Genomic DNA, 26,983 nt, shown 5'->3' with positions numbered 1-26,983 from the left:
CTTTAATTCTGACTGGAATTAAATGAGATCTTTTCGGACATTAGCATCGTTCCAGTGTTATATAGTACATTCACAGGACTTCACTTTTTCCACAAAATAGATTAAATTCATTATTTTCCACAAAATTCTACAAACAATACCCCATAATGGCAATGTGACAGAAGTTTGTTTGAAATCTTTGCAAATTTCTTAAAAATAAAAAACTAAAAAAATCCAATGTACATAAGTAGTCACAGCCTTTGCTCAATACTTTGGTGAAGCGTCTTTGGCACCCTTTACAGCCTCAAGTCTTTTTGAGTATGATGCTACAAGCTTGGCACACCTATTTTTGGACAGTTTTCTTCCTTTCTTCTTTGCAGGACCTCCCAAGCTCCATCAGGTTGGATGGGGAGTGTGGGTGTTCAGCCATTTTCAGATCTCTCCAGAGATGTTCAATCGGGTTCAAGTCTGGGCTCTGGCTGGGCCACTCGAGGACATTCACAGAGTTGTCCCGTAGCAACTTCTTTGTTATTGTTGGCTTAGGGTCTTTGTCCTGTTGGAAGATGATCCTTCGCCCCAGTCTGAGGTCCAGAGTGCTCTGGAGCAGGTTTTCATCAAGGATGTCTCTGTACATTGCTGCAGTCATCTTTCCCTCGATCCTGACTAGTATCCCAGTTCCTGCCACTGAAAAACATCCCCACCGCATGATGCTGCCACCACCATGCTTCACGGTAGGGATGGTATTGGCCAGGTGATGAGCGGCGCCTGGTTTCCTCCAGACGCTCGCCATTCAGGCCAAACGGTGCAATCTTTGTTGCATCAGACCAGAGCATTTTGTTTCTCATGGTCTGAGAGTTCCTCAGATGCCTTTTGGCAAACTTCAGGCGGACTGTCATGTGCCTTTTACTGAGGAGTGGCTTCCGTCTGTCCACTCTACCATACAGGCCTGATTGGTGGAGCGCTGCAGATATGATTGTTCTTCTGGAAGGTTCTCCTCTCTCCACAGAGAAACACTGGAGCTCTGTCAGAGTGACCATCGGGTTCTTGGTCACCTCTCTGACTAAGGCCTTTCTCCCCCAATCGCTCAGTTTGGTCAGGCGACCCGCTCTAGGAAGAGTCCCGGTGGTTCCAAACTTCTTCCATTTACAGATGATGGAGGCCACTGTGCTCATTGAGACCTTTAGTGCTGCAGAAATGTTTCTGTACCCTTCCCCAGATCTGTGCCTCCATACAATCCTGTCTCGGAGGTCTACAGACAATTCCTTGGACTTCATGGCTTGGTTTGTGCTCTGACATGCACTGTTACCTGTGGGACCTTCTATAGACAGGTGTGTTCCTTTCCAAATCATGTCCAATCAACTGAAATGACCACAGGTGACTCCAATCAAGTTGTAGAAACATCTCAAGGATGATCAGTGGAAACAGGAGGCACCTGAGATCAATTCCGAGTGTCGTGGTAAAGGCTGTGAATTCTTATGTACATGGGAATTTTTTTTTGTGTTTTTATTTTTAATTACATTTTCAAAGATTTCAAACAAACTTCTTTCATGTTTTATGGGGGATGGTTTGTAGAATTGTGAGGAAAATAATGAATTTTATCCGTTTTGGAATAAGGCTGTAACATAACAAAATGTGGAAAAAATGAAGCTGTGTGTAAACTTTCCGGATGCACTGTAGCTCTAGCTGTTCATTAATTGATTTTACACTCTGCCTGTGATTTTTCTTTGCTGTACCTTTTCAGCTTGAGACATCACAGACCGAGGCTAATTGGTTACAGCGAATGAAGACGGAGAATCGGACTATATGGTCAAAATTCAGACATTAAAACATTTGTGAGGTCAGGTCCTGATGTTGGTTGGGAAACCATGGCTCATAATCGGGGGTTTCCAGTTCATCTCAAAGGTGGTCAGTAGTGTTGAGGTCAGGGCTCTGTGCAGATCTCTCCAGTTCCTCCAAACAACTTTACCTCCGGAAGATTTACCCCTTTCATGACCAGGCCATTTTTCACGATACAACATTGCGTTACTTTAACTTACAATTGTGCGTTCATGCAAGGCTGTACCCAAATAAAATTTGTAATTTTTTTTCCCCCAAAAACAGAACTTTTTTTTTGGTGGTATTTGATCACCACTGCGTTTTATTTTTGTGTTTTGCGCTATAAACAAAAAAGACCGACAATTTAAAAAAAAAATTTAAATGTTTGTTTTATAGTGGCTAGTAAAAAAAAAAATTATATTAGAATATTATATAATAATAATAATTTAAAAAAAAAAATATATATATATATATATATATATATATATATATATATATATATATATATATATATATATACATTTTATTATATAATCTTTTTTTTTTTTTTTTTTTACTATCTGCTATAAAACATATCCAATAAAAACAATATGTATATGCAAAGAGGGGGGAATTTTGGGACTTTAAATGAAGCACAATTAAGTACCTCCATCCTGGTAATCGATACGTACAAAAAAAGGGGAAGTGGGACTTTAAATGAAGCACTTGGATAGTAAAAGAGAATTTTAACATGTTTGCTTATTTTAATCATTATTCGATAAAAAACTATTTGTTATAAATAAATCAAACTCATAATATATATAGACATCAATACAGTAAAAACATGATATATAGTATCCACATTTGGCTGCACATAATAATAATAATTAAATTAATAGGGTAATGTGGCATAATGATGCCTATGACAGCATGCCCGACATCAACAGATATATCCACAAGGTAAAAATGCATCCAATAGATGTAAAACAAAATTCAATATATAATAATTGATCAAGAACTGGTAGATATGGTTCCGTATACAATGTGTCTAGGACATCAAATTACAAAGCTCGACGCGTTTCGTGGGTGTCTCCCCACTCATCAGGAGCTGATGCTACCATGAAAGTTCCTATAGAATAAAATAAAATAAAAATGTATAAATAATGTACTGACCAATAGGTAGAAATGGACTAATGAGAATGTGATACAAATAGGTAGTTTAGGCCAATATGTATTCTGCTACATCTCTAACACAATGATCAGGGCTAAAAATATGCACCGTCACTGTACTAATGACATTGGCTGGGAAGGAGTTTGCATTTAGGGTGATCAAAGGGTTAAATGTGTGCCCAACCAGTGTTTGTGTGCTGCTTTCAGTAATGAATTGCTGGATTTTATTCCCTGCTTCGCAGGGACAGAAAAGCCAGCACATCCCCACTGACCGGCTGCAGCTCTGCATTGTATACATGGGCAGAGCTCCGTTCTGTGTCTCTGCCTGACGATTGGCGGGTGCTGGTGGACATCCAGCACCTGCAGATCAGCTTCTGCTTTGAATAAATACAGCAGAAGCACCCCCCCCCCCCCCGGCAGCGCACACGCACCCCCTGTAGGCAGAAGTGCAGAATCACACACATATATATATATATATATATATATATGTATATGTATATGTGTGTGTGTGTGTGTATATGTGATTCTGCACAGGGGGGCCGCCCTGTAGCAGTAAATCTACTGGCTTTGTGCTCAGGGACACAGTCATCCCAAAACTGTTACCGCGAGTGCACAATTTCCCAAAAATGTTTTTGTATGCTGCAACATTAATAAGGCCTCCTTCACACAGTCGTACTACAGTGTACGCCCGTGCAAGGGGCTGCGTTTCTGCTCATGAGAAAGCACAGGTGTTTTGTGCATCCCCATGTGGGCAGTATCATTAATGTTCATTGGGACACAGCAGCTGCACAGACACAGTCGCTACTCCCAATTTACCATTGGTGTGGGTGCACAGTTCCGAGCACACAGTCTGTGTTCAGGGCTGTGCGTCCGTTCGGATTTCAAATTGGGAGCAGCCACTGTGTCCCGATTGACATGAATGGGAGTGCCTATGCAATTTTTAGTGCTTTTTCAGTTTCGTAAACGCACACTACAGTCCATTTAACATGGTTTCCCATGGGTCATGTTCACATCTGTGCATTTTACGGAAAGGGTCAGGGACTTTTCAGTTTTTTTTTTGTTCCAAAGACTTCAGTGGATCAAAAACATGTATTGAAAAATGCAAAATGCACCTGGAATATGCAAACTGCAACCTGCATTGGTGTGAACCAGGTCTTAACCAGTACCCTTCACTGGAGGCATCTGGATGCAATCATTAGCAGTGCTGTCCTTCACCTGAATGCAATCATTAGGGGTGGTGTCCTTCATCTGAATACAATCATTAGGGGTGGTGTCCTTCACCTGAATGCAATCATTAGGGGTGCTGTCCTTCATCTGAATGCAATCATTAGGGGTGGTGTCCTTCATCTGAATTCAATCATTAGGGGTGCTGTCCTTCACCTGAATTCAATCATTAGGGGTGCTGTCCTTCACCTGAATGCAATCATTAGGGGTGCTGTCCTTCACCTGAATGCAATCATTAGGGGTGCTGTCCTTCACCTGAATGCAATCATTAGGGGTGCTGTCCTTCACCTGAATGCAATCATTAGGGGTGGTGTCCTTCACCTGAATGCAATCATTAGGGGTGCTGTCCTTCACCTGAATGCAATCATTAGGGGTGCTGTCCTTCACCTGAATACAATCATTAGGGGTGCTGTCCTTCACCTGAATGCAATCATTAGGGGTGCTGTCCTTTACCTGAATGCAATCATTAGGGGTGCTGTCCTTTACCTGAATGCAATCATTAGGGGTGGTGTCCTTCATCTGAATGCAATCATCAGGGGTGGTGACCACATATATTTGGCCATATAGTGCATATTTTAGAAGAAACATTTCTTTTATCGTTTATCTGTTATATTTGTAATTAATTATAAGAAAACCTTATGTTTTCACCTGATAATTATCATTAAATGATCCCCCTTTTTTTTTTCCTCCCCTCTGCCAGGCGTTTGTGGATTTCTTCTCCCGGGGTCTGCATGCAGAATATCGGAATAAGGGGATCACGGTGCAGGTGAGTTTTCTACGTCGTTGCCGAGGATCCTTGTTATTGTGTGGTTTCCATGGCAACAGCAGCTGTCTTGGCAACAAGGAGCTCACGTTCTCTCTCCCACTCAGGAGGGTGTGACGTCCTCACCGTTCAGTCTCTTAGTTGGTCTCTTGTATTACATTTTTTTTTTCTTTTTAATTTTATTCCACTTGCTGGGTTTTTTTTTTTTTTTCCCTTGGTTTAAAAAAAAAAAAAAAAAAAAAAGAAAAATCTTCCAAGAAAAGAGATTACCGCAGAATCGCGCTGATGTGTTGTCGGTGATCTTTCAGCGGTAACCCTTTCATAAGAATGGTATTTTGTGCCTCCTATGAGGGATTCCTACCAGAACACATTAAATCCCCCACCTTCCTTTTTTTTTTTTTTTTTTTTCCTGACAGATCCAATTGTAGCAGTGAATCTCTGTTTGCTTCTTGACAATAAGGAACCGAGGCAGATTTTTATGACAAAATATTTTTCAACATTTGTCATGTAGCAGCTGGGAGTCGATATTTGGCTCTTGGCACCTTTTAAAGAGTCGGGTCCCAATAATTGGCTAAGATGACGCCACCTTGTGGCGTCTGCAGGCTGTTACAAAGAGATATCTGTGGAACCCCTGCAGGACCCTGACTGTTTTTTGAGGCCTCACCCCAACGGTGCATTACCAGAACCTCAGTGGCCAGTAGATCTTTGGATATGTAATCCTTAAATGGCTAGTTAGTGCTGACTTGTTAGTGCGGACGTCAACATTCATGTCTTGTCCTTGTGTTTGAGTTGAGCCCCCTACAGATCCTGATGGCTGTCAGGCCTCACCCCAGTCATTCAGTGGTCCAGTACCAGAACCCCTGGGTGGGGTAAATGGTCTGGGTGGGGCTTAGTGCTGACTTCAACACGTCAGTCTTCAGAAACATCCTTGTGTCCCTACGGAGCCCCCGCAGGCCCAGACTTTCTATCAGGCCTCACCTCCACCATTCAACGGTCCAATACCAGAGGTTTAGGTATATGATTGTTAAATGGCTTGTCACAAGGAGAGGGGTGGGGTTTAGAGTTTTCTTGTGTATATAGGTCAGTCCTTATAGACATATAAGGGCAGCACAGTGGTGTAATGGTTAGCACTCTCACCTAGCAGTAAGAAGGGTCGCTGGTTCAAATCCCACCCACGACACTACCTGCCTGGAGTTTGCATGTTCTTCCTGTGCCTGCGTGGGTTTCCTCCGGGTACTCAGGTTTCCTCCCACACTCCAAAGACATGCAGGTAGGTTAATTGGCTTCTGTCCAAAATTGGCCCTAGTATATGAATGGGGACCTTTGATTGTGGGCTCCTTGAGGGTAGGGACTGATGTGAGTGTGCAATGTACAGGGATAGGGATAATTGTAGACACTCACTCAGGTTGAACTGGATGGACTGGTGTCTTTATTCAACCTTACTAACTATGTAACTATGTAACAATGACATCCCTGTATCCCTGTGGAGCCCCTACAGACCCTGACTGTCTCTTTGGCATCACCCCAACTATTCCTTGTTCAATACCAGAACATCCATAACCAGTAGAGGTTTAGGTATGTTTTTGTTAAATGGCTTAAGTGGGTTTGGCACAAGGAGAGAGGCTGGGTTTTTAGTGCCATCTTCAACAGAAGTCAGTCTTCAAAGACATTCATGTGTTCCTGTGGAGCCCCTATAGACGCTGACTGTTCTGTCACTCCTCAACTCAACCATTCAGAAGTTTGAAATTGTTTGGCCAGTAGAGGTTTAGGTATGGGATTGGCTAGGGCAGGAAGATCTGGCGTTGATGACTCAGCAAAAATGAGAGGTCTACGCGAAAACCTGGACCCTATGGAGCATGTTTATCTGCACAGAGGACGTTAAGGCTCTCTTGGATGTAGGTCCTAATGGTTAATGGGTGGAGATAAACCCACTTTGTCCTCTGTGGCCAGCTGGCTCCTCAAAACTTCCCTTCCTTCTCTCCAACCCCAACCCCCCCCCCCTTTTTTTATTTTTTTTGGTAATCTCTCCTCTTTTTCTCCTCACTCACCCCTTTCCTTCTTTAGCTCTTCTTTCTTTACTTCCCACTCCCATTAAAAATTTAGCAGTTTTCCAGCACGTTGGGGGTCCCCCAGGTGGTTGCCCCATGCCGGGGGTTTCCTAGTCGGGGTGTCTCTGTGGCACATCAGGTTGATACCTGCAGGATTGTGTTCCCCCTGCTCCTTTTTAGGGATAGGACTATTTAAATATCTGATCATATTGGTTTATTCATTATACTTCTCAGACATAGGTTACTGTACTGGAAATCAGATACTGATGGATCCTTGGAAACTGTCTTATTTTCTTAAAAAAGAAATGTGAAAAAAATGGCTTGGGCAGAGCAAGGAGGAGGGTGGCGTTTAGTGTTGACGTGGACAAAAGTCAAGGCTCAATGTACGGTGTAGGCTGCCTTGTTTTGAAGATTATTATGCAGAGAAGTAGGTATGATTGCCTGGCTTTTAGCAGTATTGTAAGCCTTGCCATGTTTTAGGACAGGCATGTCCAAAGTCCGGCCCGCGGGCCAATCGCGGCCCGCGGTCCGGTTTTGAACGGCCCGCCTGGTTATTTAAACATGTACATCTTTTGTGGCCCCCGGCGATCTCCCAGCGCCGTGGTCACAAAAGATATATAGTCCAGCTGCCTTGGAGGGAAGAGGCAGGACGAGTGCCGTGCACACAGGCTGAGAATTTCCTGTGTATAGGAAGTCCCATCTCTGCCATTGGACGACTGTTCTGTCCATCAGAGGAGGCGGGACTTTCTCTTAAAGGGGCCGTTGTGTAAACAGGAAATTCTCCTGTAAGATGTCTTTGGCGCTCGTCCTGCCCTCCATGGCTGCACTGATGGTAATGGTGGCTGCATTCCTGGCAATTGCAATTGTGGGGCTGTATTCCTGGCAATGGTGAGTGAATTCCTGGCAATGGTGGCTGCATTCCTAGCAATTGGGGGTGAATTCCTGGCAATGGTGGCTGCATTCCTGGCAATGGTGGCTGCATTCCTGGAAATGGTGGCTGCATTCCTGGAAATGGTGGCTGCATTCCTGGCAATGGTGGGGCTGCATTCCTGGCAATGGTGGGGCTGCATTCCCGGCAATGGTGGGTGCATTCCCGGCAATGGTGGGTGCATTCCCGGCAATGGTGGGGCTGCATTCCCGGCAATGGTGGGTGCATTCCCGGCAATGGTGGGGCTGCATTCCGTGCAATGGTGAGTGAATTTCTAGCAATGGTGGGGCTGCATTCCTGGCAATGGTGGGTACATTCCTGGCAATGGTGGGTACATTCCTGGCAATGGTGGGCACTGCATTCCTAGCAATGGTGGGCGCTGCATTCCTAGCAATGGTGGGGCTGCATTCCTAGCAATGGTGGGCGCTGCATTCCTAGCAATGGTGGGGCTGCATTCCTGGCAATGGTGAGTGAATTTCTAGCAATGGTGGGGCTGCATTCGTGGCAATGGTGGGTACGTTCCTGGCAATGGTGGGCACTGCAATTCTAGCAATGGTGGGCGCTGCGTTCCTGGCAATGGTGGGCGCTGCGTTCCTGGCAATGGTGGGCGCTGCGTTCCTGGCAATTGTGGGTCTGCAGATGGGCACTGACCCTTATTTTGCTTCAGTTCTTTATTTAAAATTTTGTATTTTTTTTCCTGAAGCTTCCCTCTTAAAGTGAAGGTGCGTGTTATACCCCAAAAAATACGGTGTATCCAAATAATACACTTGAGTTCATCTCTTCACCACACACAGCCACAAAGGCAAGAGAATTCTTGTTGGGTAGTGTATTAGTGCTCGGCCGAACACACTTAGACCGAACTTTAATGGTTCAAAGAATGTCAGGCAAAATGGTCGGCCCTCGAGCATGTTCAGTTCATCAAATCTGGCCCTCTTTGAAAAAAGTTTGGACACCCCTGTTTTAGGACCTGGACTTTGATTGGCCTTTGATAGGTCCAGGTCCTAAAACAGGGGTGTCCAAACTTTTTTCAAAGAGGGCCAGATTTGATGAACTGAACATGCTTGAGGGCCGACCTTATAATACTTGAAAGCCTGTTCCACTTGGCTGTGTGTCTGGGGATCCCCTAGATCAGTGATGGTGAACCTTGGCACCCCAGATGTTTTGGAACTAAATTTTCCCCGATTCTCATGTACTCTGCAGTGTAGGTGAGCATCATGGGGTATGTAGTTCCAAAATATCTGGGATGCCGAGGTTCGCCATCACTGTCCTAGATCCCAGGAGCAACACACACACACACACACACACACACACACACACACACACACACACACACACACCTGACTTTTACCAAACTTTGGGTTCAACCCTTTTCCTCCCCATTGCTAAACCTCACCTCTTGACTTCTAATCCCAAAGCTTTAGTGGCCTAGAGATGCTTGCACAGGGTGTCCAACGAAATCTGATAGATTGGGTGGCCAATCACACTAGGCCCAAATACTGGTCACATAGTGGGACGGCTCATAACTTCATTCTCGTGTTTAAATCTGAACTCCAAGCAAAGCAATAAATCTACAAGTATATGTTCGAGGGTTGCATCAATACTAGTATATGCCGATACTGAGTATGCCGATACCGAGTATTTGCACAAGTATTGGTACTCGTGCAAATGCACGATACCTGAAACCGATAATTTCAGGCTCAGTTCTTTGAGCTGTCAGTGGTTCTCCCCAGAATTCCGGTAATTGGAGCTGTCAGAAAAAACACTATCGGAGGACAGTATGCGACGCATCACCAGCAATGTTTATTAACAACATTGCTCAGCCCTGAAACACTAAAATAAAAAGAAACATTGTTTCTTTTTGTATATTTCTGTTTCTTCATCTGCAGATCAAATGGATGAACAAATGTTCCTCTGTTTAACCCCTTATTAACCTTTACCGTATTTATCGGCGTATAACACGCGCCGGCATATAACACGCACCCCAAGTATAGGAGGGAATTTAAAGGAAAAAAACTTTTAGGAGGGAAGTTTAAGGGGGGAAAAAAAACCGTACTTTTATATGCCCATCAGTGTCATCTGCAGCCTTGTCCACCATTGCAGCCTTGTCCACCATTGCAGCCTTGTCCACCATTGCAGCCTTGTCCACCATTGCAGCCTTGTCCACCATTGCAGCCTTGTCCACCATTGCAGCCTTGTCCACCATTGCAGCCTTGTCCACCATTGCAGCCTTGTCCACCATTGCAGCCTTGTCCACCATTGCAGCCTTGTCCACCATTGCAGCCTTATACAGCCTTGTCCACCATTGCAGCCTTATACAGCCTTGTCCACCATTGCAGCCTTATACAGCCTTGTCCACCATTGCAGCCTTGTCCACCATTGCAGCCTTGTCCACCATTGCAGCCTTGTCCACCATTGCAGCCTTGTCCACCATTGCAGCCTTGTCCACCATTACAGCCTTGTCCACCATTGCAGCCTTGTCCCCCATTGCAGCCTTGTCTATTTTATTTGCTATTTGTTTTTTGTTTTTTTTTAAATGCCGCGGTAGTTCTCGGCGGGCCTCCGGCGCCTTCGGCTCTTCTCGCCAGCTTTCGGCCGCCTTCGGCCATTCTCGGCAGCTTTCGGCCGCCGAGAAGAGCGAAGGCGGGCGAAAGCTGCCGAGAGCGGCCGAAAGTCACCTTGAAGAGCCGAAGGCTGAAAGCCGCCCAGAGGCTCAGAATTTCGGGGGATCGGCGTATAACACGCACCCACGATTTTCCCCTGCTTTTAAGGGGAAAAAAGTGCGTGTTATACGCCGATAAATACGGTAATTTACTCTAATCAGCCTTAATTAACTCCCTATTCGCCTTTATTTAATTATTATTTTCCTGCTTTTTTTTCTTTTGTTTGCATCTATTTTATAAACGATAAACAATTAAAAAATTTTTTTTGTTTGCTTTGATAGTGAATATATTTACATACATATATTAATATATTTACACATTTCACATTGAAAAAAAAAAATCAATTTATTTTATTTGTAAATAACATTTCAATGCTTTGTACCATTGCTGACAGCTGAAGTTAAAACAAAACAGTTGCGGTAGGTATCGGTAATTGATATCGGCGAGTGCTAAAAAAAAAAAAAAAAAAGTATCGGTACTTGTACTCCTTGTAAAAAAAAGAAAATGGTATCGGTGCATCCCTAATATGTTCCATAGCCATTCCATAGCTTACCCTAAACCCGGTCTGTTTTATTCATTGTTGCTCCTGTGACAAGATATTAAGCCAATGAAGGGCAGCTGGTCAAGAAAGCCCCCCCCCCCCCCCTACATAGTCTTTTGTCATCAAACCATCCAAAGACATCACTACAATCCCTAAAGGTTGATGGGATATTCAGTTCTGCGTGGTGCATGGGACTCCATCAGAAGGGATTTGCGCCCCCCCCCCCTCCCCCCCCCCCCACAGGATCCTCCATCCTGAACTCGGCCATAGCAAGGATTTTGGTCATTACTAATGATATCACCTTGCAAGTTAAGTCTTGTTTATACATCCAATTAGCCATTTTACAATGAAAAAGAAATGAAGGGCATGGACTGATCTTGGGGAGAGGGAAGATCCTGGAGATGAGCTTTAAGCTCCTAAACCAGCCAACACTGGAGCATATACTTTGCCCTAATTCTACATGGTAACAACGTCTTTGTAAGCTCTGTATAGACTTCTACAGACTTGAAGCGTTTGTTACCTCAACGTTTCATATTCCTGATATGTGCCTGCTGCACCATGTACTTCTAGGAGAAAGTCTCCTGTTCTCTTTGTATTGCTTCCTTTGTTTGAAATCCCTGGTGTTCCTGTCAGTCCCTCTGTTATCCTATTAAAAACTGACCCCACTAAGCAGGAGAGCACAGTGTTGCCAGTTCTCTAGCTATGCTGGGAACTCCGTGTACTCTTCTCCAATGATCAGACTTGTCCTAACATCCTCCCCCCCTTCTACACAGCCATTCACTGGGAAGATCAGTGTGCTGCTGTTTCTCTGCCTTCTGCTGACAAACCCCTCTGCAGTTTCCACCACCAGCTATCCAGGCCTCTAATGCTGCTGAGAATGGAGGTCATGTGACCCATTATATAGAGTAGCGGTGTCTACTTCCGTGATTTGCAGCTCATTAGTCCCATATGGTATATATTGTACATACTTCCATTAGTCCAAGCTGGAACAATGTAACACCATATAAAATTCCCATACCTAGAAGGCCCTGTTCACACCTGAGCAACACAGAGCCACACACTGAAGCTTCGTGTTTATTTATTTATTTTTTATCTTTTTCACACGTTTTGGTGGTGTGCTTTTGAAACTGCACCATTCCTTTTTAAATGGGCCTCCATCCACATTAAAAACGTGCCACGGAAGCTCGTGTACCAAAATTTGCCACTGAGCCAGACGTGTTTGGCGTTGTGTGTTTTTGTTTTTTGCAACAATATTAGTGAATTTTGTCACGCCGCATTTGGGGTGCCATTGAGAAATAGCACCGCAGCCGCGTCTAGCATTTTGCTGCGATTCTGGAATCAAAGCCAGACTTGCATGGTTCAGCCCGTGATTCCACCACACTCGGGTGTGAACGGGGGGGGACGGACCTAAAGGAATATGATCACATTTGGTAACCAATTCTGTTATTACCACTGAATGTATTACTCACTCCTCTCCCTTTTCAGTCTTTGTAAACATTGTTCGACTATATTTTATCCTTTTACTGCCATCTTGTGACCAAAACGCATAACTGCAACCCACAGTATAACCGCAATTACCCTTTTTCATTCCCCTCAAACACGCCAGTGCTTTCTTTAGCCACTGAAGTCCACGACATTTTGTTTCTGTTCACGGGTTTTTACATTTATAGAACAAAAGGCCTGCAGTTGAAGACCCCAGGGGCCTATTTTTGTGTAAGTCTGTATTCTACAAGCATCTGTGCTGTTGCTGATAGAGGATTCATATAGACTGTGCTCCTATGACACATACATGTATTCAGGGGCGGACTGACAACTCATGGGGCCCCCGGGCAATAGGAGATTATGGGGCCCCCAGGCAATCAGGGATTATGGGGCCACACAGTATACACAAACACACACACAGTATACAATCACATAGGTTACACATACATGTACACACAGTATACACAGATAGACCAACAAGATGTCGGTAAGGGACATTTCAGAGGCAGATGTAAAAAAAAACACAGATTTTTACATACTGTCCCTGGTTTTACGGAGGCTGGCAACCCTGATGGGGCCCACTAGTGGCCTGGGGCCCTCGGGCAGTGCCCAAGTGGCTGAATGGTCAGTGCGCCCCTGCATGTATTATAAAAAACAAGTTGGGAACCCCACCCACTTTTTTTTAATTTTTATTTTTTATTTTTTTAAAGCTGAACTCCAACTTTCCCTTCATTCTTGCACAATTGTACGGGCTCCTCTACTGGACTGAAATTTCTTGCTCTGATTTCACTGCACACTGTGAGCTTCTCACAATGTGCATTAGAAACTGCAGCAACTCAGATATATCCCACCTCCTTTCCTGGCTGGAGGATGTTCAGCATCATTGAACTGTTCCCCACCCTTTCTATTTATTGGATTTTCAGTTCTTTCTGTCCTTGATGCCCAGCATCACTTGCAGGCCTAGGCTGGTCTGCATGCAAATGCAGTCTGATTAGGCACTCCCACTCCTCCAGACTGACACCCATCAAGGTTTTATATTTTACTAACTCCTCCCAAGATCCCTCCCACTGCTTACATATCAGGGCTGATGAGTACTGAAGCGGGGTGCTTATGTTTTCAGAACTCTGCCATCTCCTCCCACCAGCCATGATCTGGCCGCATTGTGCAGAGGAGCACAGAGACAATGTCACTGAGTCTAAAGCCTGGTACACACGATGAGGATATCGGATAAATGATCGTCCGGTTTTAGTTTTATTTTTTGCATGCTAGTCGAAATGAAGAGGTTACTTAAAGAGGAGGTCCAGCCTGGGTGAGAAAAATTAAAAGCCAGCAGCTTCAAATACTGTAATATTAATATTGGGGCACTTACCTGTCCAGGGAGCCCATGATGTCAGCACCCCAGCTGATCTTTGGATCGACTCCCAGTTGCCGCCGCCATTCCTGGTAAGGGAAACCGGCAGTAAAGCCTTCCGGCTTCACAGCTGGTTCCCTACTGCACAGGGGAAGGAGGAGGGGGCCCGAGATTCTGGGAGATCGGGCCACGGCCCCATCTCCGGAAGTGGGGAAGGGGACCTGTTAAGCACAGGTCCCCCCCCGCCCCCCCCCCCCCCCGGAAGGTGTGGCACCGGATGGGGAGGGGGGGGGAGCATGTAAGCAAAAGTTCCACTCTTGGGTGGAACTCTGCTTTAAAATGGAGCTCCAGGCTCCTTCTGAAAAAAATACTGTAGCTGCTGATTTTTAATAAACCGGAGGGGGGAGCGTGTAAGCAAAAGTTCCACTTTTCGGGTGGAACTCTGCTTTAAAACAGAGCTCCAGGCTCCTTCAGAAAAAAAAAATGAAGTCAGCAGCTACAAAGACTGTAGCTGCTGACTTTTAATATTAGGACACTTACCTGTCCAGGGTGCCAACGGTGTCTTCACCCAAGCTGATTTTTCAGTTGGCTCTGATGCTGCCACTGCCATCTCGGCTAAGGGAAACCGGCAGTGAAGCCCTGCGTTGTGAATGGCCCCGGCGGCAGTGGAAGGAGGAGGGGGGACCAAGCTTCTGGTAAACTCACCCAGAAGTGGAAGCAGGTACCTGTCACAAGTGGCTCTTCCCCTTTTGGGTGGAGCTCCTCTTTATTTTACAAAACTTCTCATACAACAGAATACAAATTCGTAAGTAATGTATTGTATTTTTGGATGAAAACTGTATTGATTAAAAGAAAAGCGCACTATACCAGAAAAAAATGTTCTCGTTTGCCCCTTCTGATAATTTTGGATAAATTGTTATGATCGGCTCTCAAAAGCCGTGTACTAAAGATCATATTATCGATTTGAGAGCGGCATTTTGCATACAATTTTTGAATCTTATGTACTAGGCTTATAACAAGGTATGTAATGAAAACTGACAGGTTTTATTTAAAAAAGTGTTTAACTTAAAGAGGAACTGCGGTCTGCTCACATAATTTGTAATAAAAACATCTTTGCCATTCTGAAGCTTCCTCCAACCACTTTGCATATTATTTTATATATATTGTGATTCTGTACTTGCCAAATATGCTGCAGAAATCTCCCTCCACTGAGTCTGGCTGCAGCCATTTTAACTGTGGACAGCTGAAGCTGCTGCCTATTCACTTCCTGGATTTACACAGACACACACCTCACAGCTCTGCAGCTCTCATTGACCCTCCTATGACTCAACCCCTCTCCCTTCCTGCCAGACTCTCAGGAGAGTGAGAGAGAGAGAGCTGTGCATGATGTCATAAGCCTAGACTAATGACCAGACAATAAACAGGAGGTGGGCTGTATAAGGTATTTACTGGCAGATTTTTATCCAAAGTTAAAACAACAAGGGCAGAAGATTTAATAGATGGAAAGATGAAACAATTACTGAAGTTCTGCTTTTAATGAGGGGGAAGGGGGAGAAGCAGGAAAGGCAAAAATATAAGCAGGTTAAACTTCAACTTCAAAGCCTCATTCTGCTGTGCAGTCTAGGAAGTATATAACATGGTTCAGGACTGCTTTGGAAACAGACCTCAGTAGCACAAGAAAGGCTCTTGTCAACATTTAAAATATCAAACAAGGTTCTACGCTTTGTAAGAAGACTTCAGGCAAACACTTTGGTATGCTCTAAAGTATAAAGGAGGAATTTAGTTTTGGGCACTTGCTATGGTTTTACGGGGCCGTCCCTCCACACAAGTGTCAGCATTCACATTTCCATAAAGTGATAAGTGTATGAAGGGGACACTAAATGAGGGAGATTTATATTCTGTTCCCTCTGTCCCTCTCTGCAGAGCGTTCTACCTTTCTTCGTGGCAACAAAACTGAGCAAAATCCGCAAGCCAACATGGGACAAACCCAGCCCTGAGAATTACGTCAGATCCGCCCTGGACACTGTGGGCTTACAGACCAGAACCAACGGCTACCTGGCCCATGCCCTTATGGTGAGTTCATGTGGACTGTATGCTTTGCTAGTTACTGTTTCATGTGCTTACTGTATATAAACTGTATAATTTTTGGGGGAACATTTTGGCAAAACAGAATGCGTCTTTTCCTCAAGTTGTATGGATGAAGAACTGGCTTGCTTAAAGGCTAAGTTCACCTTTAGGAACATGTTACATGCTACCAGGGCTGCTGTTAGAAATCATGGGGCCTTGTACAGCCTAACTTTTGGGGCCCCTTTGACCCGCATTTACTCCACCTCTAACCGTTCCCTCTGTCCCGGCTTTGAACATGTAATAGCATGAGCCATGACAGGTCCTCTTTATGGAGAGATCTGGGGTCTATTAGACCCCAGATCTCTCCTCTAGCCTCCAAAGCTTCTGATCATACTTAGATCTTTGCTCCTACAGGACTTTAGAAAGCCCTGTTTGTTTTTTTGCAGAAATGAACTGTAAAGGATGCCCGGGCCCCCCCCCCTGTTGAGCTGATGGGGCCGGGCCCAGTACAACAGGACTAGCTGTACTGCCTTAGCAGCCCGGCATGTTACACCTGTATATAGGGTGTAACATGTAACTTGTTCCTAAGCACCCATTTCCCACCCCCAGAGCCTCCTCCTCCCTGTGACAGCGTGCGGGGGGTTCCTTTTCCACATAGCAGCTGTCACTATTAAACTGCAACTGCGCAGGGCTCCACCGCCCGTGGGAACGATTGTCCTGAAAGCAATTAAGATGGGATTTCCCTTGTGTCCAAAGGACAGGAAGTGAAGGGAAATCTTTAGATACATGGGCAAAAAAAAAATCTGACAAGTTTAAAGGGGTTGTAAAGGTTCGTGTTTTTTCACCTCAATGCATCCTATGCATTAAAGCGGTTGTATACCCGCTGAAGTTTTTTTTTTACTCACCTGCAAAGGAAAAAGCATACTAGCTCATTATGAAATACTTACCTTAGAACGAGGCACCAACATCTGGCCCAATCCATGCCAAGGGAGCTGACATGTTCCCTCTGCGTTTCTTTCGGGTATTGCGGCTCCGGCGGTGAGGGGCCGGAGCCGCGATATCGTCACTCCTGCGCATGCGCGCAGGAGATTTCTTCCCGGCAGGGTCCGGCGTCTGCCGGACTTTCAGCCGAGACTCCGCAGTCAGCGGTGCATTGCGAGGGGAATATCTCCTAAACCGTACAGGTTTAGGAGATATTTTTTTTACCTACAGGTAAGCCTTATTATAGGCTTTCCTGTAGGTAAAAGTACCAAAATTGACTATACAACCACTTTAAGGTGAAAAAACACCTGTTTGTGACCGGCAACCAGCCACCGCACCCCCCCCTCCCCCCCGTTTTTCTAACCTGAACCCTCAAACTTGTCTCTCAGGTAGGGGGTTCTCGGTTGTTGATTGGATAGATTGATAGCAGCACAGCCATTGGCTCCCACTGCTGTCAATCAAATCCAATGACGCGGCCGCTGGGTGGTGGGGCTGAGTCCGCATTCGACATCTATGGTCACCGAATGCTGGATTTGGGAGCACGCCCGCAAGGTAACCCCCCAGGAGAGGGCTTCTCCCAGTGGGTTATCTGATGCGGGGAGGAGCCGAGAGACCTGCCGAGGGACCACTTATGGGACAGGTGGTGAGGAGTTGTTGTATCGCATTGCATCCGTTTGCCAGGCACTTGTAGAGCCGCCCCATTCGCTTGAATTGGTCACGTTCAATGGACTTCACGCATGCCTAAAGCGACAGTGGAGTACCTTTTCTGCCATGGCCATGAAGCAAAGCATCGTTTGCATGACATGTCTGCACCCCCCTGCCTCTGCAGCTAAAAGGTGTATAGGTTAGGGGATATGGGGGGGCGGGGCGGTGTTAAAAATGCAACTAAACTGCTACGTTTTTATACCGCCCCCCAAACCTTATGTGAATTAGCTTTTCAATTATTTTTTTTTAAGATATTTATATTATTGTCCACCCCCAAAAAATCAATAGTTTAGCTAAAATTGAATATTGGTAGTATTCTGGAGTGCGGATGATTGGAGGGGATATTGTCGCTCTGCATACAATTACAGTATCTCACAAAAGTGAGTACACCCCTCACATGTTTGTAAATATTTTATTGTATCTTTTCATGTGACAACACTGAAGAAATGACACTTGTCTACAATGTAAAGTAGTGAGTGTACAGCTTGTATAACAGTGTCAATTTGCTGTCCCCTCAAAATAACTCAACACACAGCCATTAATGTTTAAACCGCCAACAACAAAAATGAGTACACCCCTAAGTGAAAATGTCCAAATTGTGCCCAAAATGTCAATATTTTGCGTGGCCATCATTATTTTCCAGCACTGCCTTAACCCTCTTGGGCATGGAGGTCACCAGAGCTTCACAGGTTGGCACTGGAGTCTCTTCCCCTCCTCCATGATGACATCACAGAGCTGGTGGATGTTGGAGACCTTGCGCTCCTCCACCTTCCGTTTGAGAATGCCCCACAGAAGATCAGTAAGGTTTAGGTCTGGAGACATGCTTGGCCAGTCCATCACCTTTACTCTCAGTCAGGGGTGGACTGACAACTCATGGGGCCCCCGGACAGTAGGAGATTATGGGGCCCCCAGGCAATCCAAATTTATGGGGCCACACAGTAGTATACACATACAGTATACAATCACACAGTATACACAGACTGGACTGGAGAGGTGGGGCAGCTATAATCTTGGGATTTTTAGACCAAAAGGATGTCGGTAAGGGACATTTCAGAGACAGATGTAAAAAAAAAACAGATTTTTACATACTGTCCCTGGTTTTACTGAGGCTGGCAACCCTGATGGGGCCCCCTAGTGGCTTGGGGCCCTCGGGCAGTGCCCGAGTGGCCCAATGGTCAGTCCGCCCCTGCTCTCAGTTTCTTTAGCAAGGCAGTGGTTGTCTTGGAGGTGTGTTTTGGGTTGTTATCATGTTGGAATACTGCCCTGCGGCCCAGTCTCCGAAGGGAGGGGATCATGCTCTGCTTCAATATGTCACAGTACATGTTGGCATTCATGGTTCCATCAATGAACTATAGCCCCCCCCAGTGCCGGCAGCACTCATGCAGCCCCAGACCATGACACTCCCACCACCATGCTTGACTGTAGGCAAGACACATTTGTCTTTTTACTCCTCACCTGGTTGCCGCCACAAATGCTTGACACCATCTGAACCAAATAAGTTTATCTTGGTCTCATCAGACCACAGGACATGGTTCCAGTAATCCATGTCCTTAGTTTCCTTGTCTTCAGCAAACTGTTTGCAGGCTTTCTTGTGCATCATCTTTAGACTACAGCCATGCAGACCAATTTGATGCAGCGTGCGGCGTATGGTCTGAGCACTGACAGGCTGACCCCCCCACCCCTTCAACCTCTGCAGCAATGCTGGCAGCACTCATACATCCATTTCCCAAAGTCAACCTCTGGATACAACGCTGAGCACTTGCATTCAGCTTCTTTGGTGGACCATGGCGAGGCCTGCTCTGAGTGGATCCTGTCCTATTAAACCACTGTATGGTCTTGGCCACTGTGCTGCTGATCAGTTTCAGGGTCTTGGCAATCTTATAGCCTAGGTCATCTTTATGTAGAGCAACAAATCTTTCAGATCCTCAGAGTTCTTTCCTATGAGGTGCCATGTTGAACTTCCGGTGACCAGTATGAGAGAGAGTGATAACACCAAATTTAACACACCTGCTCCCTATTCACACCTGACACCTGGTAACACTAACGTCACATGATATCGGGGGAGGGAAAATGGCTAATTGGGCCCAATTTGGAAATTTTCACTTAAGGGTGTACTCACTTTTATTGCCAGCGGTTTAGACATTAATGGCTGTGTGTTGAGTTATTTTGAGGGGACAGCAAATTGACACTGTTATACAAGCTGTACACTCACTACTTTACATTGTAGCCAAGTGTCATTTCTTCAGTGTTGTCACATAAAAAGATAGAAGAAAATATTTACACAAATGTGTGGGGTGTACTTACTTTTGTGAGATACTGTAAATAGTGTAATTTAATGAAAAAATGTCCTTCTAACGTTAATTCTCTGTTTCCTCAGGGTTGGGTCACTGCGTCCGTGCTTCCCTCCTGCCTCGCAATTAAACTGGCTATGAATGTGAACAAAGGACTCCGGGCCCGATTTCTGAAGAGGGCCAAGAAAAACTAGGAACAAAGTATTTCTATAACCTGATCGCTCCTTGCCTTCTACCAATCGCATAATATAGAAAGGGCTTCCAGTGTGAATAGGGATCATTTGAAGACCCATAAAATTAGTCCCCTAACCTCTCTACTTCCTTGGCTTCTATCTTTTGCTTTAGAATATCTCAATCTTTATTTTTATTTTTATTTTTATTTTTTTTAGGTAGTTTATCTTCAGCTCAACTAACTATGCATTTCAGCTCTGTTGCTTTATTTCCCTTCCAGTCGTATGTAAGCTCATGCAGATTAGGACTTATAACTAATAATTGCTACTACTTGTTCAAAATGCTGCCTCTGTTATGTTTAAAAAAAAAAAAAAATCTTAAATGGTCATATCGATACATTTCGTTAACATGACTGTGATTTTACCTGAAATTAAAACATTCATTCGGGTCAGAATAACTTTTATCAAGCTTAATAATGGTCCACAGAAATCACATTTTGCCCATGGGTACATTGTACCAGGCATGTACTGGCCATAGGGACTAACGGGAGTTTCCCGGTGGGCCGATGGCTCAGTGGGCCACTCTGATGTAAGGGGGCTGGTGATGGGACACTCTGATGTAAGTCGATGCTGATGGGACACTCTGTTGTAAGGGGGTGCTGACGGGACACTCTGATGTAAGGGGATGCTGATGGGACACTCTGATGTAAGGGGGCTGGTGATGGGACACTCTGATGTAAGGGGACTGGTGATGGGACACTCTGATGTAAGGGGGTGCTGATGGGACACTCAAAATGTAAGTGGGCCGGTCTGGATGAAGTCCAGGGCCAAATTTCTGTCCCAGTCCAGCCCTGCATTGTACACCTACTAACAGTAGAAGATTTGTCTGGGCCCATTCACATTACAATGCTGTTCAGGAAACTCGCACCACATGGTTTCCCACACCACATTCAAATCAGCACTGCCCTTTGCGATCTGCAGCGGGTGTCGGTGCAAAACTAACCCCAAATGCAGATTGTGTTTGCCCGCACCGGATTGCATGGTACAAATATATGCCATGTGATCCGGTTGTAATTTGCTTCCAAAAGTGGTTCATGTGCTGCTTTTTGGGGAGTTTGTAATTTCAGCCCATTCAAAAAATGAATGGCACTGAAATGTGAATCCTGCAGGAACACGCAGCACGATCCTGTGCGATTCACATGCAGTTCCTAGTGTGAATGGGCCCAGGAAATTTGAGCAGACCATGTGTTTTTTTTTACTGCAAGGTCTGCTTTAACGTCAAGAAGGCACTCTTCCCAGGAGAACAGACGCTGTGAGATTATACAGAATTTGTTTTCATGTCCCTAAACATAGTACACAAATCGCTGGAGCACCACTGAAAATACTGTATATCTACTGATTGTTTTCTACTTGCTGTTGTATACACTCATCTGGCTTTTTATATTCTTGAAAAGAGAAGGAGAGCCCCTAACGGGGAATGGATGGGACTTTCTGGGTGCTATACATATGGACATCAACAACAATTTATAATTAAAGAGAATATTTTATTTAGACACATGAAAGAAAAAAAGGTATATAATAATAAAAAAGGGATGTGTCTGGTATGTCCTTAATAGATAAGGTTCCTCATCCCGGTAAATAGGTACAATTAAGACCCCTTTCACACTGGGGCGTTTTTCAGGTGTTTTTCAGGCGCTTTAGCGTTAAAAAAAGCGACTGTAAAGAGCTTGAAAGAAGCCGCAACTGCAATCCCAATGTAAAAACCCGAGTGCTTTCACACTGAGATCCCTTTCACACTGGGGTGTTTTTCAGGCGCTTTAGCTTTAAAAAAAAGCGCCTGAAAGAAGCCGCAGCTGCAATCCCAATGTAAAAGCCTGAGTGTTTTTACACGGAGGAGCTGCGCTGGCAGGGCGTCAAACAAAAGTCCTGCAAGCAGCTTCTTTGCAGCGCTTTTGGAGTGGTGAATACACCGCTCCTAAAGCGCCCCTTCCCTTTGAAATCAATGGGAAGCGCCTGAAAAACACCTGAAAAGCACTTTACATACATTACGAGCCGAAAGCTATTGGCTACTGGCCCATTTATAGTCCCGTCGTACGTGTTCTAAATCACCTCGTTCAGAACGATCGGATTTTCCCACAACTTTGTAAGACTGTGTGTATGCAAGACAAGTTTGGGCCAAAATCCGTCTGAAAAAAAAATCTGACGGATTTTGTCATTGGCCGTGTGTACAGAGCAATAAAGGATGTGTAGTGTCGGTCCGCAGATGGTAAATGTGGGTGAGGGAGTCTGCAGGGTCTGGTCTAGGAATGGACATCATGGGGTAATGACGCTGTGGTATAGCACATATGGAGGGGCACAAACCAAGAGTGGACTGGTGGATTCTGTCCATAAGGCATTAGGAGCCTTCAGCATGGCTGGGGAGTAGTGGGTTCGCACTGACCTTTGTGTTTACTATCCATAGGACACCTACTCTCCCACATGTAGCCAGCCTCCCAGTAAGATATTGCACGCACCTATTTGCACCTGTCCACCCGCTTACAATCCAGCTTTACACAGCCAGGTTAGCTGGTTGGCTACCATTCAGTATATTGGTGCGCAGACTCCATTTAGCCTTTACCTTAACCTGCAGCTGCACTATGCAAATGCACCACTGATTGACCCTGTTTCAGCGGACACAGCCATCCGTCCCTCATAAACTTTACATCATGTCTGGCCCTGTACTACCATTGAAGTCATAGATTGGCTAACTGTGGTTAAACCACGTTATACTTGATCTGCAGTCACTTGCACTAGTGCCTCTTTGATTCAACCATCGGATTGGATGGGTGTGTGGTGGATGTGTGATTTGTGTCGGTGTCTGGAGCCGCTTTCTTGTCTGGTTTTGACAACGTCATCATTGATCCTCCTTTGAAGACTTCTTTTTGGACCTTTAGGCCTCATGTACACGGCTGCTGGTAAACGGACGTTCAGAGGCAGTTGGACGCTTTTTTCAACTGCCCCTGAACTCATCCCAATGTTATCTTATGTGTACATGTACACAGGTTCGTTCAATGCCATTTTTAGGCAGTTGCATTTATAGACTTTTCTTTGAAGGCAAAAAAGTTTCAGACGCCAAACGCGGTAACTCGCATTTAGCCACATTTTTCATTTACAGGCCTTTTTCATTTTTGCCTATTTTCAAATGCTTCTAATCGCAAACGTGGCTAAACGCAGCATGTAAATGCGGCAAAACGGACGTTTTAAACGTGGGTTACTATCTGTCAAGTTAAATCGTTCAGGAGAGGTTGTAAAAACGTCCCGTGTACATTAAGCCTTAGCCCTTGTACACACGGTCGGAGATTCCGTCGGAATGTGTCCGATCGGAGCGTTTTGTCGGATATTCCGACTGTGTGTGGTCTGCATCGGACTGTTTCCGTCGGACCCAATTTTCCGGAAATATTTTCTGACAAAATGCTCCGATCGGACATACTCCGATCATGTGTAGAGAATTCCGATCGGACAAAGTGCCACGCATGCTCAGATCAAATTCCTACATCAAAGCTATTGGCTACTAGCCTGAATGTAGTCCCATCGTAACGAAATAACGTCATCACGTCGGATTTTCCGACAACTTCGTCCGACCGTGTGTATACAACAGTTTCGGACAAAATCCGACAGATTTGGTTGTCGGAATCTCCGACCGTGTGTACAAGGGCTTAGTCCTCCTTTAGGCTGGGTTCACACCAGCACAAATTGGATGGGGGTTTCCCCCCCCCCCATCCAATTCCCATAGCAGGAGATTGTGACCATCTCTCTATGGAGCCAGTTTACATATCTCTGGGGCGCCTGCGGAGCACACTGTGCGTCTTTGCCTCTGTTTCAGGGCCGAATTTGGGCAAAGATTCTGCCCTGATTCGTCCCTAAACGGAGAACAGGGACGGACAGCGTTGCTGTGCATTCCGCGGACGTTTTAGGTGTGAATCGAGCCTTAAATACTTAACTACAGCAAAGAAAACTCTTTGGTCAGGACTTGGCTGTGATTTTCAGCAGGGGTGTCTGGATTAGAAAACCAGAAATAAAAAATCTCTTGCCAAGTAAACCGGTTCACGTGTATGTGGTGGTCTTTTTTTTTTTTTTTTTTCAACTGTATATTAAACGGTTTGCCTACACATACACTTGATATTAGGCAATGTGATGTTGGCCAAAGAAGCTTGGAGCTGTTACAAGAGGAAAACTAGGACAAACAATGACTTTGAGACTAGACGCCTCCTCCTGCAGCTCAACTGAGGATGGCAGATGCTCCTTTAGTCATATTTGGCATTGTGGTACATATGGGAGTTTGTTCATAGGGGTGTAATAACATTGATATCGATGATTCATATATATCAGAATGTATGCTCAAAGTTAAACAATTTGGCAGAAAACACATATGTTTAGTATGGGGGGGTTTGTACACATTCTGGTGGGAAGAGGTTGGTTTTTATACTAATAAAATTTATTGAGCAAAACGTGTGGCGTGATTTTATTATTTTTTTTCCCTCACCTTACTTTGTATATTTGTTTGCTTTGTGTATGTACGGTGCTGGAGGTGTAAGTGGCCGATCAGTGGCTTCATGTGGTGTTTGGCCCTGATTTTTGCATCAGTAGTACACGGGCCAAAATCTCAACTAAAAAATCTTGCATAGTGCTCATTTATACTCAGCGATTCAGCCCGGCACATTGCAGGCATAAGAAAAGTGTCCCACTTTGAAGATAATGTATACTATGCCTAACATCACACCTGGAGTCACATTTTGAGGTTTTGATCGCTTTCCAGTGAAAGGTAAATCTCTTGGTTAAGCCTCAAGGGTTGGAGGTAAGTTGGTATCTGATGTGTAATACCACACCAGCTTCTAACTGACTGTTATAACTGGAATAATCCTTTATATTTGCGGGTGAATGTAGAAAAATGTCTGAAAAAAAAGTCCTTCTTGTCTATTGAGAGACATGGGAAGCCTTTAACCTCGGGTTATACGTCACCTACTTGTAAACCTAAAAACAAAACAAAACAAACAAAAAACTGCAGGCCCACCCAGGATAACCTCTCTTACTACCAGCATTCCTCAGCTTTTTTTGCTAGTTTCCTAGGAGGATGAATGTCTTTTCCCTAGCTCTAAGTTAAAGTCTAACATTTGTTAGCATTATTTTTCCATTTTTTTTTCTTTGATTAGGACTCTTCTCTACATCACTGCTGGAGCTTTGTCTCTTGAACTGAAGCTATGCAGCATGGTCATCCTAAGCCCTTGTATACACGATCGGAGATTCCGACGGAATGTGTCCGATCGGAGCGTTTTGTCGGATATTCCGACTGTGTGTGGTCTGCATCGGACTGTTTCCGCGGGAATATCCGTCGGACCAAATTTTCCAACTTGCCAGAAATATTTTCCGAAAAATAATCGGACATACTCCGATTAGGTGTAGAGAATTCCGATCGGACAAAGTGCTACGCATGCTCATATCAAATTCCTACATCAAAGATATTGGCTACTAGCCTGAACATAGTCCCGTCGTAACGAAATAACATCACTTTCTGAACGATCGGATTTTCCGACAACTTCGTCCGACTGTGTGTATGCAACAGTTTCGGACAAAATCCGACAGATTTGGTTGTCAGAATCTCCGACCGTGTGTACAAGGGCTAAGTCTGACTTCTGGAGTACCATATCCAGAGCCAGCTTGGCTGGCTGTTGAAGGGATAGCCTTTAAGTGACCTTCAAGTACTAGGTTCCACATGAGGCTCTTTCCAGGCTTCATTCTGGTAAACATCAGCTGCTGAGCTATTTCCAGGGCCAGACCTGCTGACATTGCCCCAGCGCTTTCCCGGTCTCTGAAGACTGCTTTAGTGAGTTGGCCAGTTGGGCAAAGCACTGGCAGCTGCCCCTTGTACATAGGGCGCTGGATGCCTTAATTGCTTATTTCCACTGGTTTTGCCACAGAAGGAGTTAACGCTGTGGTACTGAGGGCCAACGCCATCCACCAAGTTAGGTTTCATCCATGTGCTTTATTTCCCGCTATACAGCATCCAGTAAGAATCTCTGTTGCTTCTGCTTGCAAAGGTCATGTGGTGCTTTAATCTTCAATCCAGTCCTGCTGCCCACCTACAATAACTACTCGCCTCCAGCCATCTGACCCTCACCTGCTACCAACTGGCCAGGTATTAAGAGTATCTGAGGTAATGCCAATTATCTTAAGCTTATACATTGACTTATCGCCACGCAGTCCACTTTTCCAGCTATTTCATTATCGAGATTGGAAACCTAGTAAGGCATCCAGACAACCTGTATAGGTTATTTTCTCCCCCAAGTGCTTATTAGCCTTGTATGTGTTTGGGGAAGATTTTGTGTAAAAATGCTCCATTCCCACTCTTGATCTGTCTTAAGATGCTTACTATAACAGTGGAGGATGCATCTGTCTTCAAGGACCCAACATATAATTAGTTGTAAGCCCTATTCTCTAATACGGGTCTTGACTGTGATCTTACTTTGTAAAAACAAAGTCCGATTGGTCAAAATCCCTTAAAAGAGATCTGAACACTCCGGCAGTTGCTTATTGAACATATGGAGCAATTGGTGGTAGCTTTAAACTTCAGTTTTGGTGGTTTACTAGAAGCAAGTGCAGAAATTCTGCATGGAATTCAGCAAATGTGGCATTGCCTTCCCTCACTAGGCAGCCTTTCTGGCTATGGACATCAGTGATGCTTACCTTCATGTCCTCCTCTTTCCAGAGCATCAGCGATTCCCATGATTCACTGTGGGTTCCCTACACTACCAGTTCATGCTCTTCAGCCTCTGATCTGCCCCTTGGGTATTTA

At 44.9% G+C, this 26,983-nt stretch overlaps 1 protein-coding gene across 1 annotated transcript in view; it reads left to right on the top strand.

Annotated features, from left to right (window-relative positions):
* The window catches only part of HSD17B12 (hydroxysteroid 17-beta dehydrogenase 12), a 186,993-nt gene extending 162,352 nt beyond the window's left edge, over positions 1 to 24,641 (top strand). The window contains exons 9-11 of the mRNA XM_077453521.1: positions 4,868 to 4,933; positions 15,864 to 16,013; positions 20,071 to 24,641. Coding sequence (XP_077309647.1) covers positions 4,868 to 4,933; positions 15,864 to 16,013; positions 20,071 to 20,178 — 324 coding nt within the window. The 3' untranslated portion in view covers positions 20,179 to 24,641. The remainder of the gene's footprint in view (positions 1 to 4,867; positions 4,934 to 15,863; positions 16,014 to 20,070) is intronic.
* The last annotated feature ends 2,342 nt before the right edge of the window (positions 24,642 to 26,983 follow it).

The sequence above is a fragment of the Lithobates pipiens genome, unplaced genomic scaffold (assembly GCF_037356315.1).
Source record: "Lithobates pipiens isolate NorthernLeopardFrog02 unplaced genomic scaffold, aLitPip1_a1.2 Scaffold_24, whole genome shotgun sequence".
In the NCBI taxonomy this organism is placed as follows: domain Eukaryota; kingdom Metazoa; phylum Chordata; class Amphibia; order Anura; family Ranidae; genus Lithobates; species Lithobates pipiens.
This window is presented reverse-complemented; position numbering and strand designations above follow the sequence as displayed.